The 16,100-nt window shown below is 50.2% G+C and overlaps 1 protein-coding gene across 4 annotated transcripts in view; it reads right to left on the reverse strand.

Annotated features, from left to right (window-relative positions):
- Nucleotides 1-16,100, reverse strand: part of JAK1 (Janus kinase 1) — a 130,514-nt gene that overhangs the window by 11,635 nt on the left and 102,779 nt on the right. For all 4 annotated transcript variants that reach the window (XM_050757854.1, XM_050757668.1, XM_050757583.1 and 1 more), the window contains 7 exons: nt 15,193-15,350; nt 12,740-12,863; nt 10,555-10,744; nt 5,830-5,936; nt 2,584-2,727; nt 1,707-1,794; nt 579-706 (listed from right to left, as the gene is read on the reverse strand). In XM_050757854.1, coding sequence (XP_050613811.1) covers nt 579-706; nt 1,707-1,794; nt 2,584-2,727; nt 5,830-5,936; nt 10,555-10,744; nt 12,740-12,863; nt 15,193-15,350 — 939 coding nt within the window. The remainder of the gene's footprint in view (nt 1-578; nt 707-1,706; nt 1,795-2,583; nt 2,728-5,829; nt 5,937-10,554; nt 10,745-12,739; nt 12,864-15,192; nt 15,351-16,100) is intronic.

The raw sequence follows: 16,100 nt of genomic DNA on the forward strand, positions 1-16,100 counted from the left end.
CCTGTACTCTATTTCCAACCCTGGTCCCTGAGGTCATCTCTTCCTACCTCCAGCTACAGCCAGATCCGGACAGCCTGGCGCTGCCACCAATCATCTGTGTGACTTAGGCACATCACAGGTGCCCCTCGGCTCCAGCTCCCTCATCACTGAATGTGGCTAAACAGTGGGGCGTATCTCACTGGGCTTCAGGAGCATGACACTGATGAGAATCTGTGAAACGCCTGAACAGCTAAGCCATGGTGAGCACTCCACACGTGTCAGCTGCTACAGAGGCTGGCAGTTCACTCATTCACTCAACACCTACTGCACTGCTTTCAGCCTTGCCATCTGCAGTATGCAGGTCGGTCCTCTGACGCGCTAACATTTCCCACTAAACAGAACCATGGAGCACAGGGAACGGCCCCAAATGACCGTCTTCAGTAAGCACCAGGCACACCTTTGTCCAGCCACAGAGCCCTGGCCCCATGGAACCCAAGAACAGGCCCCTCCAGCTGCTTGGCTAGCACCTCCTTCCTGCCACCCCTCCCACGACACTCTGGTTTCTGGTGGGACCATTATGGACATCAGGACATTCTTACCAAGTAGCTCAGGGCACTGGCCAGCTGTTTGGCAACTTTGAATTTCCAGGGTGTAGTAAGGACATCGCTTTTCCGGTGCATGAAGAGATCCAGAGGACCCCCTTCCACAAACTCTTCCACCATGATATCTATAGGCACAAAAATAGCCGTGTCTGCAACCTGGTCTATGGGACAGTCCTCTCCTTCATCCCCTTACAACAGCCCACTTTAGTGAACACTACTCAGAGTACACAGATAGCCTTGGGGGGTGCAAAGGTGCAGGGGCTTCAGAGTTGGAAAGGCCAAGTTCAACCCCAAGCTCTTCTTCTAAACGGGTGGCACTGAGCAAGTGACACTTCTCTGAGCCTCAATTCCCTCATCTGTAATAACAGATGGCGGCTCAATGTCACAAGGCATGGAAAGCCTTGGCAGAGGGCCTGACACAGAACAAGGGCTCTGGGAACAGCCACCGGCACTGCTGCTGTTCTACAACACACTGCGATGCCGAGGTCAGACCGCTCGCATGGCAAAACTTCCCTCTCCACAGGACTCCTGTGTGAGTACACCGAACAGCTCACATTGCCGGATTTCACAGGGAAGAAGTCACTTGGGGTTTAAAAAAAAAATCCTTCTTCTTCCAAACTTGTATGTCAGGAACTCAGCGGCCAAGGCCACCCCTCCATCTCAGTGTGCAGCAGCAGCCCAAGGGCCCACCAGCTCAGTGGCTTGACAACCAAGACAGGGCCAAGCCTGCCTGCGGTTGAAAGGCAGGCCAGTCCACTCGAGAGGCCAGCGTCTTGCTGCCCGTGGGGTGCGCTCACCTCGCTCACCTGCCCAGAGCTCCTGGAGCCCGACTCTTGGGGCCGTGACCTCATTTCACTCACCTCAACCTCCCAGGTCTAGCACAGTGTAGGGTTCTTGCCAGCGTTGACAAGAAACATTACACAAGTGAATGAAAAGCAATTGGTTTTAGTTCCAACTCCACTACTAACTTAAGCAAATGATCTGCTCCGTCCCTCAATCTCCTCAACCGCACAAAGAAAGGCAAGAAGTCTGGGCAACATGAGGGTGGGAAGAGCCCCCACCATCTCCACAGCACCCAGGCTCCCCAGCCAGGCCACCCACCCCTTCAAAAGAGAACACACTTACTCTCCACGTCGCGGACACAGACGCCATAGAGGTACACGATGTGTTTGTGGGAGACCTGTCTCATCATGCTGGCCGCCTCGAAGAAGGCCTGTAGGCAAGCAGGATACACGAATGTCTCAGGCCAGCCTCTAGGGGGCTGCTCCCCAGCGGCTCTGCTGAGGGAAAAGCCAGTGGACCCAGGGAAGCTCACCACTGTCGCCACCCCAGGCCCTGAACATCAATCCCCTGGCCTTGACTGTCCAGAGGCACTGCCAAGCCTTGTTCTCTGGGCCAATCTGGCAGGGATGTGAGATTTCTTTAGAAAACCTAACAGGATGCAGAGCAGGGCTGGTGGGAGAAGCTGGCTAAGAATTTTCCCACTGGATACTCATGCCCACCTCTCTCTCTTCCTTTCAGCTCTGGGAAATACCCATGTTTAGCACTATGCTGGAACAAAGGGAAAATGAAGGCAGCCGATCTCTGCTCAATATTTGACTGTGTCACTCTAACAGTCTGTGGGCTCCTGGGTGAGTCCTTTTACTCCTCTGGGCTTTAATTTTCCAGACTGTGCGTTGAGAGCCATGGACTGTATCAGGAACTCTGAACAATTTGGCCAGTCCTGGGGCTCCACAGCATGGCCACCTGGACCTGTCCTTAGGAAAGGTGGGGGCTGGGGGTGGAAGGGAGGTCACAGGATGAGTGTGAGGAGCTGCTCAACCCACCTCACTCTACACACAGGGTCCAATAAGATCATATGTGGAGAAAAAAATTCTGAGTAAAAGGCAAGTTTGAAAAGCACTGGGCCACAAGAAGTGCAAGGGTTCTTCTCAACCCATCGTGTTCCACTGGCTCTGGAAACGGGAGAGGGGAGGGGAGGAATTCAGAGGAAGACACTTGCCAGGGAAATATCCCTGTGGCTGGGGTCTAAGACTTTGAGGATCACTTTTATCTTCTTCTCTTCAGAAGTTCCTTCGTCATCCTTGTAATCCATCAGGGTCCCAGAGTAGATGTGTGTTCTCGTGCCTCTCCCAAGGTGCTCGCCCTGAGGGAGGAAGCAGAAGGCTGGGGTGACCTCTCTGTGCCCCGCAGTGATGGACCGTCTGGGAATGGCTCCTCAGTGGGAACATGGACGATCAGTGGGATGGGGCAAAGGCAAGAGGGCTCCCTGCCCCAGCTCATGGTCCCCAGCACCTTGTCCTTGTCAGGTCTCCTGAGAAAACAACAAGCTATTTGGCCAAACACAGTGGTGACATTTGCTGGGCCCCAGGAGACGGTCCTCCTACTCCCTAAACGGCTCCTTGCTTTCTACCCCCAGGACAGCCTCTGGCCAAAACACAGTCCTAACCTGTCAGGACACTGCAAACAGGGCCATCAACGGCCAGCCACATGGGTCCCACCCCAGGCCTCCAGAGAAGACTCAAGACAGGAGCCCCCAGGCAGCTCCTCTACTCACAGGCTGTGCTACCCTGTGAAGAGGCTTGCAAATCCCAGCTCTACTACCCGCTGGCCATGTGACATGGGGGCAATCTCTGCCCACTTTCTGCAAATGGAGGTAATAATGGTACTGACCTCATAGGGCTGTGATAAGAATCAAACCAGGAAACAGGGACGGAGGCTCCTGGTACAGACTCAGGCATACGGGGGGGTAGAAACCCATCTGGTGGGCCCATGTGTTATCTGAAGCCCTCTGGCACAGGTAGGCACAGTTTCTCACACTGGAACCATGTGTTTCCCATCCATCTATCCAGTGTGTGTGCTCATGTGTATGCACGCATGCTGGGATTTAAAGTTAGTGGTGCAAAGTACACCGGCATTTGCCCTGGCAACCTCACAGATGAGATGGCAATGTGAAGATGATGGTGGAGACTAGGGCGATGTGTCCTGGATTTCCTGACATGTGAAAGGGAACAATACCCCCGGATGAGTGGCAGGAGGACTGAATGAGATGATCCGTGCAAAGCCCTGGCCGCACCATGATCTATTTCTGAGGACCCTTCCAGTTCAAGTTGCAATAATTCTGATTTTAAAATTCTTAATATTTGGAAATCGAAATGGGATTCACGAAACTTAGGCACTGTCAAGTTGTTGACATTAGCCCCACGAAACTTGTAAAATGAAGGTCCATTATTCTATTATTTGAGGACCCCCTGGAAATGCGGAAAATGGACTGTAGCTTATACCAAGGGAATCAGTCTTATCCCCCATAGGAACATACACCATTGTTAATCAGGTATATTAATTTGCACAAATGCCACCATTTGTCATCTGTCAGAGCCGAATGGCGATGCATCCACCCTGTCTGCTGTATCCTGGCAAGGTCTTTGGCTATTCATTAAAGTTGCATCTGTCATGAAGTGATCCATCAAGGTTATGGGAAGCTGTATTCCCAGAACATCCTGTAAAAGCCATATGCTTTCAGAATAATTGCTCTTCCCGTGGCCAAGGCATGATACCGTATGCTGTCAGGATTCCGCAGGGCCCCACAAAGGCCCATATGGCCCACTTCAGCCTCCTCTGATGCTGTTCCCTCCACCTTGCCTAGCTACTTGAGCTCATCCTCCAGGATGAGACCCTGCTTACCCCCCAGACAGGGTCTCGCTCTATCACCCAGGCTGGAGTGCAGTAGCACAATCATGGTTCACTGCAACCTCAAACTCCTGGCCTTATGCAATCCTTCCAACTCAGCCTCCTGAGTAGCTGGGACTATAGCTGCATACCACTATGCACAGCTAACTTTCTCATTTTTATTTTTAGTAGAGATGGGATCTCATTGTGTTGCCCAGGCTGGTCTTGAACTCCTAGGCTCAAGCGATCCTCCCACCTTGGCCTCTCAAAGTGCTGGGACTACAGGTGTGAGCCACTGTGCCTGGTCTGGGACTCTGCTTTGATACCACTTCCTCCAGGAAGCCATCTCTGTCCTCTCAAGATTAGGTCCACATCCTCCTGTCCTTCCCTACCTTGGAACTTGACTCTTGCGAATGTGATTACCCCCTCAAAACAGACAGGAGCCTGCTGAGGCAGCAATCGTGCATGGCACGTGTAATGCTTGATCTCTGTTGGCTAAGTAGATGTGGAAGGCATGGAGGATGGTGGTTACCTGCTTGGAGGCTTGAGGGGAGGGAAAAGAGGCAGGCCCCACGGACTACATAAGTTCTACACAGAAAAGAGGCTATGAAACTGTGGCTCTGGTGACTGTAATCTCAGGACATAGCTCTGACACCACAAGAGGAATAGAGAACAATGATGGGCCTTTGGTGAAGAAATGTACCACGATGGAAGTGAGGCAGTTTAGCTGTAGATTTCCACTCCCTCAATCTCTATCCAACAATCTCAGGGACTCACTGAAAAAGGTAAAGTAACAAACCCCCGTGTGCCACTCTCCCCGGGCTCCTTCACAGCAGGCAGCTTCCGCCTCACCCTCCAACACCCCCAAGGTGCTGCCATCTCCCCAGGTGGTGAGTGGCACCGTGCTTGCTTCCCTCCAAGGCTGCCACACCATCTCCCTGATACCCCAATGCGTGGCTCTATGCAACAGGGCTGGGGTGCGGCGGCAGAATAGAAAGTGGGCTTTCCCTGGGTCTCACACCACCAGCAACAGCTCCAGGGCAGCCCCTGTAGATTCCGGGCAAAAAGGCCTCCAAAGGCTGGGATCTGTTTCTCCAGATAGCTCTCCTTCAGGCCTAGACTGTGCATGTCCTCTTGTCCCCTCCCTGTGTTCTCTCCTCCCCAGCTCTGCTCCTTCTGGAAGTATCATCAGAAAGCGCAGGACTGAACTCTGGAGGTGCTCCGTCACACAGCCTGCTGCAGGCAGCGAGGGGTGATGGCCATGCTCCCCTGTGGAGAGCCACCTCCTGCCCTGCCACCCCCTCAGCATTCCCTCACCACAGAAGGTCCCTGCAGTTCTAGGGAACCCCAGAAAGCCTGACCAAACCACTTTCCTCAAAACATGTCTCTGAGGAGTGTCAGCAAGGGTGAGGAGGATGCAGGCACTGGTTGTATGGCTTTTGCCATCAAAGGAAAGTCTCCCTGTTCTTTTTCTACTAAGACTTCCCCAAACACAGCCTTCCTTGCCCCAGATCCCCAGGCTGCTCCACCGCAGGGAGGCAGGACCACAGCCGGCCCACACCCTGCAGCCGTGACTCACCTGCACCAGATCCTTCTTGAAGATCCGATCAAAACTCAGCTGGCTCATGGGGTAGACGGGCTGCCACTCCTGGGCTTTCTTAGTAGCCACCAGCAGGTTGGAGATTTCTGTGGAAGAGATTGGAGGAGTCTGAGCACAGCACCCAAGATCTGAGTTCCCAGACAGTCAGCGTCTACTGAGCCAGGGCCGTGGGACCCGTGTGCAGGCACTTGCTGCTTCAGTCATTCAACAAGTGCTTACTGAACAGGCACATGGCTCCTACCCTCCAGGAGCTCACAGGGTGATGACAGAGCCAAAACTCCCAAATCACCAATTAAATGGAAAGCTACAATTTGTTCAGCTCCTCTAAAGAACAGGTGTGTGGTGCTCCAAGGTTGGTACAGCAAGATCTGTTCTGGTAAGAAAGGTCAGAAACAGTTTCCCCAACGAAATTAAAATTTTAAATGTAGGACTGGAAACCAAAAGAAGTCAGAAACTGTGTCCATCTTATTTTCTGCTCCACCTCCACAGCCCGGTATATAGCAGGCACTCAATTATTATTTGTTAAATGTGTGAATGAATGACTGGCGTCTTTCTAAAGATGAGAGCTGTGGAAGGAAGAAGCAGTACCCAGGCCCAGGGCATGACGGGAACCAGAGGAGGAGGTGAACAAACACTGGTTTTGAGCCAGAAGATCAGGGCAGGTGACCCAGAACAGTGCCCTGTCTGAAGCTCCTGGTACGAGCGGTGCCTGACACGGAGGAGGCGCTTACCAAATGCCCCCTCAATGTGCAGGTTTAAGTAGACTATCCCCTAGATTCTACTGATTCAAACAGAAATCCAACACATTATTAAATCCTCCAGGCCAGGAAATCCACAATCCACAGAAATCATCTTTTCCGCCATGGGACTACTGCAAGGAACAAGGTTATCGTAAGGCAAGAAGGGACCTTCCAGATCCTGACTAGCAGGGAAAGTATTCCGGGAATCCCTGAAGACTTGTGTCTATTCATCAATTTTATTAACTGAAGCAGGAATGTTAGGAAAATGACAAAGAACATGCATTTCCCTTCACTTCCTCTTTCCTACACTAGAAGACAATAACGAGTTAGGGGAGAAAATGTAGCCATTCAAGTCCTGATTCCTAGACTGGAACAGAAGGAAGTTCCTAAAAGAACATCTGTAGGAACAGCCAGGCATAACCCACGGAGGCCACCACACACACCGCTGGGAGGCAATGGTTGCTGAGTGCCGGGTCCCTGCACAGGGCCACGTCTCTAAACCTCGCTTTCCCTCAGGACAGGGCATTCTTTTCCTAATTTTTTAAGCTCACATACTCCGATTGCCTTCTCTGTGCCAGCTGCTGTTCTATGAGCAACATACACATTAACTCCTTTGTCTTATAACAATCTTATGGAATACACAGTATTCTTATCCCCATTTTATAGATGAGAAAAGAGATTCCGAGAGATTAATTGGCCCAAGGCCACGCAGTTCATAATCTTAGGATTCACACTGAAGTCAGAGATGGCTCTAGTCTCTACCCTTCCCACAACATACCTGGCCCTAATCGGGAGAACAAATGTGGGTGCCAGAAACAGGGCTCAGGGAGAGGCTCCCCTTGTTCTCATATCCTGGGCACTCCTTTCTCCAGAGGCTGTTCCCTCCATACCGTTTTCCTGACTCCACCCTGTTACCTGGGGAAAATCCGATTCAGAGGCAACTCAGGCTCAACTCAACTCAGGAGAAAAGGCATCAAGAAGGAGCCCCGTGGCTGGTATCAGCAGGCAAGAGGCCAGGAAGCAGAGCCACTTGGGAAATGAGAGAGGGGAATGGAACTGAAGCCATTTATGGACTATTCTTTGCATGGGCACTTCGGGGAACATGGCACCAGGGTCAACAATGTGAATGGGGGAAGCCACAGTGCCTCCATGAAGGTGTTTCCTCACTAGAAAAATGGGGGCCACAGCTGTGTCCCTCATAGGTTACCGTGTGGATGAATGGGATGATGCAAGGCAAGGGCTGCCTTCAGCGCCTGATATGGAGTAAAACGCTCCCTGACTGGTTGCCACCGTGATTATGACTGGCATTACATCTTAGTCACTATTACCATCCTTCCTGTATCATCAGGGTTCCGGAGCCCTGGGCAGTGGACTGCAGAAGTCCTCAGTGTCAGAGCTGACTGCACGGATGAGGATTTAAAAGGACCGGTGGAAAACGGGCCCAGGAGCCCCCTGGGTCCTTATGGAGGTCTCCACATGGCCTCCCTCAGACTTGGAGATGGATAGTGGAGCTGGACACAGGACCCAGGACCAGAGATGCGGGACCTGCCGAGCCATCACGCCCACTCTGAGTGGCCTCCTGCTTTTTCATTTTGCTTTTTATTTATCCCATGAAGAGTTTCTTAGTTGCATTTTCAAGTGAGAAACCCAGATCAGGGTCTGGCTATCAAAACCCCGTGGTTAGGAGGGCAGAGGAGCTGAAGAACCCAACACAACATTCTCATGTCTAATCTTCACGATTTCACCACTTCTCTAATTTACAGATGGCAGAAGGAAGAGAGAGAGCTCTGGGGGACCTATCTAAGGAAGCCTCACACACAGGCCTTATTCTTACTCTCCCAAGGTCAGAATTGGTCCTTGCTCTAAAGTCCTAGGCTGATGGCTAGTCCAAATCCCCACTCATCCTCTACCTAAGTGATCTTGGGTATGTATAATTGGGATAACAACACATTCTGGGTTATTGTGAGGACTAAATGACTTAAAACATGAAAGATCTCCAAACAATGCCTGGCAAATTGTAAGCCCTGCTCACATGATAGGAGCCGTTCTTATTAATTATTGCTACTGTTATTATTCCTACTACCTATACTACTAGCTACATGGCCTTGAGCAAGTCACTTACCATGTCTTAAGTCTCAATTTCATCACGTTTGTAATATCTACGAAAAGCTACTGTGTAGATGAAATAAACAAGGTAGGCACACAAACTGCCTGGGCCACAGTAGGCACTCGCCATCCAGCAGCTCCTGCTACCTGGTTCACCTGACAGGCATTATTCACGCTGATTCTGTGCTGGGCACTCTCCTCTCCTCCCCACAAGCCAACAGAGCGGTGAGTGAGACTCAGGTCCTGTCTTAAGAGCCCACGGTCAGGTGGGAAAGGCAACAGGAAACACATTCAGCACTGAGTTTCAGGAGCCTCAACTGGGGCTCGTTCCAGTGTGTTGCTGTGAATAAATAGGGCTGTTGGGCTTGAAGGTTTGAACTCACTCTGAGGTCTCACAGTCAAGTGGCAGATGTGTTTTTACCTTTGCGGAAAATCCTCAAGCATGAAAACAAAGGCTGCAGTTATTCTCTGAGCCTGGCAGGAAACCCTATCTGATCAAGAACACAAGTCCTTCCTCTTTCACCAAGTTCAGTGATGAGCCCCTTGCTGAGACCAAAAACTGATTCAAACATCAAGAACCCAGGTCCCTTTCTATCCTGGTGCTGCTTCCTCTGCCCACCCCTGGTGGTGTGTGGGTTCATAGACACGTTCGCTTGGAAGAACAAGATGTGTCCCAGATAAAGACTCCTCAGAGGGTCTTCCTCTGACACTCATGGGGCCTCAGTGGCAACTGTGCTGCTCCTTCTCTGAGGCCTTCCTCCTTCTACGGGAAGAACCTGACGTGTGCAGGGCAGCATCTTGAGGTGAGGACAGCAAAATCAACAGTTCTCAAGAGCTAGGGCACGTGGGTTAGGCCTGGCCCTCAAGCCCCTCTTTGATGCTGACCTTTGATGAGACCCACTTCGCTCTTCTGGGCCTCAAGTTTCTCATCTGTAAAATAAGACAGTTGACTGTATGACCTCTACGTCTCTTCCCAGTCCTCACATTCTAAGAGACAAATCCACCTGCAGAACATCAGTGACACTGTTCAAGAGGCTTAACAAGGAACAGTTGAGTGGCTCACCCCTTGGATCCATTTCACTCCCTGATCCTCCCTGGCCCCCATGGCCTGCAGGATAAAGACCCCGCTCCATGGCACAGCACCCAAGGCCCCCACACCCTAAGCTCAGCCTCACCTGCCCCTCCCTTCCACCTTCACCTTCATGGTAGCCCCCACCTGTGCCTCTGTTTGCACATGCTGCGATGCCCTGACCGCACTGGCAACCTCCCACTCATCCTCCCACACTCAGTTCAAGACTGCCTCCTCTATGCAGCCCCCTGTGCTATGGAACTCAGGGATTTTGATCATCCCTTTCTGTTTGACTCCAGGGTATGATATCTATGTCGGTTAAAACACCCATCACAAACTGCAGTGGCCTCATTCACCTGTAACACTGGCATTAGACTGGCAGGGACTGGGCCTTACACATTTCTGATTGTTTGCATCTGATATAGTTCTTGGCCCACAAAAGATGTACCAGGAGTCTCTCTCAGATAAATAAACCAGTGACAGGAGACCTCTCAAGGCATTTTATCTTAAGGAAGAAAGAAGTTATTTTCTGCTTACTAATGCTGAGCATGCCTCTTTCTGCAGCCTAATGAGATGCTGAGAAAGGTTTATGCCTCTTCTATAGACAATGCTCACACTCAAGGGACTGGATGTGAGTTGGGCACAGAAGTGTAATAAAACTCAATAAAGAACACCTAGAAACTGTGGGGAGGGTCCACTTGGTTTAAGCCAGCCAGCGTGTTTTGGTCGATCTGAGTCTCAGCACATTACTGATGGGATACAGCCTGGCTCTGGCATGGGGAGACGAACCTCGGGGCTTGGGCTGGCAGCAGCGTTTCAACATGAAGCTGATGTTATCCGTGCGCAGGATCTGCTTCTTGAGGTGGCTCATGAGGTCTCCCAAGCTGGGGAAGCTGCGGTCTGAACCATGCAGGCTGTAGCGGCCCTTCTGCACCTCGATCTGAAAGTTCTTGAACTGCTTCTGGGCACCCTGCCCCTGCTATTCAGAAAATGACCAGAAATTAAATGTTTAAAATGGGGTCAGGCGTGGATATATAAGACATTAACATTAGGGGAAGCTGCATGAAGAGTACGGAGAAATTTTGCACCATCTCTGTAACATTTCTGTAAATCTAAAATTAGTCAAAAATAAGGTTTATTATCAATAAATAATCCAACCAACAACTAAATAATAAAACAAGGTCCAGGAGAAGGCATTGATAAAAGGGAGTTAATACTATAGCAGACACAGTAGCTATTTCTACAAAAGCGTCACTTGGTTTTTCACCTGTAAGATAAAGTTCATGAAAATCCAACCTCATAGGATTGTTGCTACACTTATATAACGTGGTGTTTTGAAAAACTTAGTAAGCACTTTATAAAGTCCAGCAAATATTATATATGAGGTATATCATTATGATGGCAAAATTTCTCAAGGAACCGCCTCAAACTGAGCCCTGCCAGGCCATGTCTCTACTTGAGAAGAACCACACTGGGAGCTGGTGTTCAGTGTCTGACCCAGGTCTGGGACACTGTGGTGCCAGATAGGAGGTATAAGCAGTTTTCCTTCTGGACTCTTTTTGTACAAACTAAACTATTTTAGTGGTAAAAAAATGAGGGCCACAAAGACTTACTTAAGGTGTAAACTAGGAGATGATATTCAAAATCTCAGTTACTTCAACTGTACAATGGGATTAGTACAATGGGATTAGGTAGGTACTTCAACTGTACCTACCTAATATGGCTATTACAAGGCTTAAACAAGCACAAGTAGGTACAATGCTTGGCACAGGGTCTGGTGGGCCACAGTGAGTGGTGGGAGTAATCATTTCTATGACTGCTGTTTTCCCTGGGTGATGCGACATTGTTAGGGACTCATGGACACTCTTGGTACTGTACAGGCCAATTCCACTTCAGGAGGGGGCTGGGCTGTCTCATGCACTCCTCCATCGTAAACACATTAAGCTTCCTCCAATGACTGATGAATAGACGGCAAGCATCCTGGAAAGGCAACGAGCCTGACAAGCTCTGAGCCATGGAGCCCCGAGGCCCAGCTGTTTGGGAAGAGCCTGGGCGGGTGGTGGTGTCCTTGCATTGCCTCATCCAGGACACTTGGCAGCGCTGCTTCCTTCCACCCTTTCCTCCTCCCATTCTTGACTGAGTTCAGCCCCCAGGGGTTCACCAGTGAGCTTGTCCTTCCTGTGTCTGCCCTCCGTGCCAAAGGCCCCTCCATGTCCCATGTCTCCCCATGCATGTGGAGCCTAATCAGTACTGATTAAAGTGTATTGATGTGAAGTATTTTGTAAAACTCACTGTCTTTTAAAATATTCCATTTTGTATTTTTTTAAATTACATGATAACAAAGGCATTTGTGGTCTAGTAAGGGGAAGTCAGTAATTCTGGCGAATATCTTAGCCCTCAGAATGTGTCTCACATCACCCTCAGCTTCAGCTATGCTTCAATCACTAAAAGACATCTCTATTCATTGTTCTAAGATGAGGGGGCAATTTGTTAAAGTGTCTGAAGCTATCATTTGGAAAAAACTGTGTTAGGCCATGTGGATGAAGTGGCATTTGGGTGCTGGTTTGTACCAGTGAATGCTGTAGACAGGCATAGCTCTGGGTCTGAGATGATGTTGGCACTGAGTCTAAACAAACCACTCTAAATAACGACACTATACTTTGTAAGTGTTGGGTGTGAATTGGTTTTCTGGTCATGTTCCATCTTCCAGAGCCATGGGGGACCCCCACCATGGGTCCCATGAAGGAAGAAGGAAAGGGCCCTACAGGGGAAGGATGTAGGGGTCTGGCTGCTGGGGAGCGGTCTCCTTTTGAGAGCAGGGGCCCTTGCCTGACCTCCCAGGGATCTCCTCAGAGACTGAGGCTTTTCAGTTCCACCCTGCAAAGGGTGGTTCTGTCTGCAGCAGCTCCTGAACCAGGCTACACTGGACACCTCATGGCTGTATGGCCTGGTCCAAGCCAGTGTCCTGACTGACCTCAGACTTCTCAAAGCAGGTGACGGTCATGAGGATGTTGTCAAAGTCGGTGCAGCTCCACCTCAGCACGTACATCCCCTCCTCGCTTCCTTCTTGCCGCAATTTATTGATGGCATATTCTGTACTAGAGGGAGAAGTAGGCAAAGGGAAAAAGAGCTCACACCAAACAGCACAGTGAACCCCTGGGCTACCCACTCTCCTGAGCTGCCTCAAGTGTTAACGGCCCCATCACACTATCTGCCCAGGATCCTAAAATCCCCTCTGATGCCATCCACGAGCATAGTGGAAATACCGAGTGGCCTCAGGACTGATGAAGTCGCCAAGGTTGAGGAGAGGATTCAGCCTCCTGCCCAAGGCAGTGAGCCCTGCTTGTCCCCACGTTCCCCACATTCCCCACAGACATCGTCTCCAGCTTGAAACAGAAGAGCCTCTCTGGAGGCTGGTGATGAGGAGCTGCCATGCCTCCCCTCCACCCCCAGCCAGCCCAGCGGGAGCACAGACCTCATGGGGGTGGGAACTGGAGGCCGTGTTGTTTATTGTTGTATCCCCATGGGCTCACACTGAGTGAATACATCAGTGAGGATTGGACAGATGTCAGTAGGAACAGACCTGTCTTACACTTCTTTGTATCCCCAGGACCAGTGAGTCCTGGCATGTAGAGAGCAGTGAACACTGGCTGAATACATCCCTGCATGAGGTTACTAGCACCTGGTGAGTGCTGCTTGCTAACTACTGGTGAGAGAGGGCTGCCATGGTTCCTGTGTTTCCAGAGGCAGGGACATTACGTACTTTCTAACTGCGCCATGCCTTTGCATGTGCTGACCTCTCATCTGGGTACCCTTTCCCCGCATTAAGGCCTGGCAAGCCGTCATTGATTCTTTGTTTTAACCAGATATGAATGCCACCTACTCTAAGCAGCCTCCTTAGGCAATGAATGTCAGCATCCCATCAAACATGAAATATCCATTCATTCAACGAATACTCAACTGAGGGCCTACAATGTGCCAAGCCCTGTGTGTGTTAAGAAAGCAGAGAGCAATGCAGCCCCAGCCTTTGGGAAGCTCGTATTCTAGGAGGTGAGGGTAGTCAGACCAGGAACAAATGTTATGTTATGTAAATAAACACAGTATCTCAGGAGGTAACGACTGCTACTGAAGGAAAATAAGGCAGAGTGCAGCAGCCAACATGGATGGAGAAGGGAAAGAGGTATGATTTTATATAAGGTGGTCAAGGAAGACTTCACGGATAAGGTGATATCTGACTAGCACCTGAAGAAGTGGAGGCTGTGCAGATTCTGGAGGAAGGGCATTCTGGGCCAAGGGAAGAGCGAGTGCCTGGGCCCTGAAGCACAACCATGGCTGGGACACTGGCAGAAGACGCTTTTCGAATGCACAACCCCTTGCTCTGCCATTCTTTGTGTGACTGTTTCCCTAGGAGTCTGTGAGCCTCTCAAGGCCAGGGCCATGTGACTACTAAGCTACCTGTCCACAAGGTAGCCGGAAGAGGGAAAAAGGTAAGAAGCACATCATGTGGAAGGTGGCAGAAGAGATGCTTCCCCAGATATTCTGTGGTCTGAAAAGAGAGGCTCAGAAGAAACACAGCAGCTGGCTGTTTTCCTTTGCCTGAAGGGCTGTCATATGTAAGAGAAAGTCAACAGAATCCCTGTTGTCTCAAAAAGCAGAATTCAAGTGAGTAGACAGAAGTTACAGAGAAGTCAACTACAGCTCCATATCAGAAAGGTATGTACATCTCTCACAGTCAGAGCTCGAATCCATGGGCTGCCTCATACATTGCCCATCACCAGAGGTATTTGAGCACAGGCTGCCAGTTCTGAGATGCAGGTGGGTCAAGACATCCCACACAGCCCCTTCTGGCCTTAAGGCTGTATCACCCTCACGGTTCCCACTGTTCACCTGGCACCTTGGGACAAGCTGACTGACAATTCCATTTACTATACTGTCTGATGCTGAGATCTTCATCTGATCTTTCTTTTTCTTCTTTTATATATTTTAGAGATGGGATCTTGCTATGTTGCCCAGGCTAGAATGGAACTCCTGAGCTCAAGTGATCCTCCCACCTCAGTCTCTCAAGGAGCTGAAACTACAGGCACATGGCAGCATGCTCAGCTGTGTTCTTGAATTGCCCGCATTGTTTGACACAGCAAGAAATCACAAAGTGTAGTACTTCTTGATCAGCTATGAAGAGGTGAGAGGGTTAAACTATGAGGCGAGATCCACATAAAGAAGTAGCGTTGAGGGGCTGCTGCAAAAAGGATGGTAGGAGATTACAGGAAGGCCTGACCAGAGCTTGGACAGCAGGGAGGAAAGGAGGACAGCCAACAAGTACCAGGCAGCATGGTCAACTGGCCTGACCTAAACAATGATGACATGCCCCGTCACTAAAACATGGGCTCTCTGCATACCAAAGGCAATTGAAAAGGTTCTAGGACCAACCAGATTGGACCATGACAGCCATTCTGTATGTTGTGGACGATCAACGGGGGGGCCACGTCGGTGCAGAGGTAATGATGGGCGTCTGCGGTGAGCCGGAAGTAGCCATCTACCAGTGACACAAAGGACAAGGCCTCCTCATGGGAAGAGAGCTTCAGTTCCTATTGAGAGAGAAGAAATCCCCATGGTTACATCATGTCTGTATCAGCTTAAGCAGCTGACTCTATAGGGAGGTACACGGTGAGAAGATTTTTATAACCCAGTGGGAACCTCAAAGGGAAAACCTTTTCATCAGTACTAAATATACCCCTTGCATGCATGCATCCATGTATTTATTTATTTATTTATTTATTTATTTATTTATTTATTTATTTTAAGATGGGGTTTCACTCTGTCACCCAGGCTGGAGTGCAGTGGCAAGATCTTGGCTCACTGCAACCTCCACCTCCTGGGTCCAAGCGATTTTTCTGCCTCAGCCTCCCAAGTAGCTGGAATTACAGGCACCTGCCACCACGCCTGGCTAATTTCTGTATTTTTAGTAGATACAGGGTTTCACCATGTTGGCCAGACTGGTCTTGAACTCCCGACCTCAAGTGATCTCCCACCTTGGTCTCCCAAAGTGCTGGGATTACAGCCGTGAGCCACTGCACCCAGTCTCCCTTGCATTTACATAGGACTTTCACTGTTCAACACATTTTCCCATCTATTATCTTAAACTATCAGATGAGGTTAGTGTATGCGTGCGTGTGTGTGTGTGTGTGTGTGTGTGTGTGTGTGTGTGTGTGTGTGTGTGTTGCGGGTGACGTGGTGGGGGAGGCTGTGGCAGGCAGGGAGACATGCAGAGAAGCTGTCCCCCGGGTCCAGACGGGAGAAGAGGAAGCCTGAATCAAGGTGGCAGAGGCATAAAAGTA

This window comes from Macaca thibetana, chromosome 1, assembly GCF_024542745.1.
Source record: "Macaca thibetana thibetana isolate TM-01 chromosome 1, ASM2454274v1, whole genome shotgun sequence".
Classification (NCBI taxonomy): Eukaryota; Metazoa; Chordata; class Mammalia; order Primates; family Cercopithecidae; genus Macaca; species Macaca thibetana.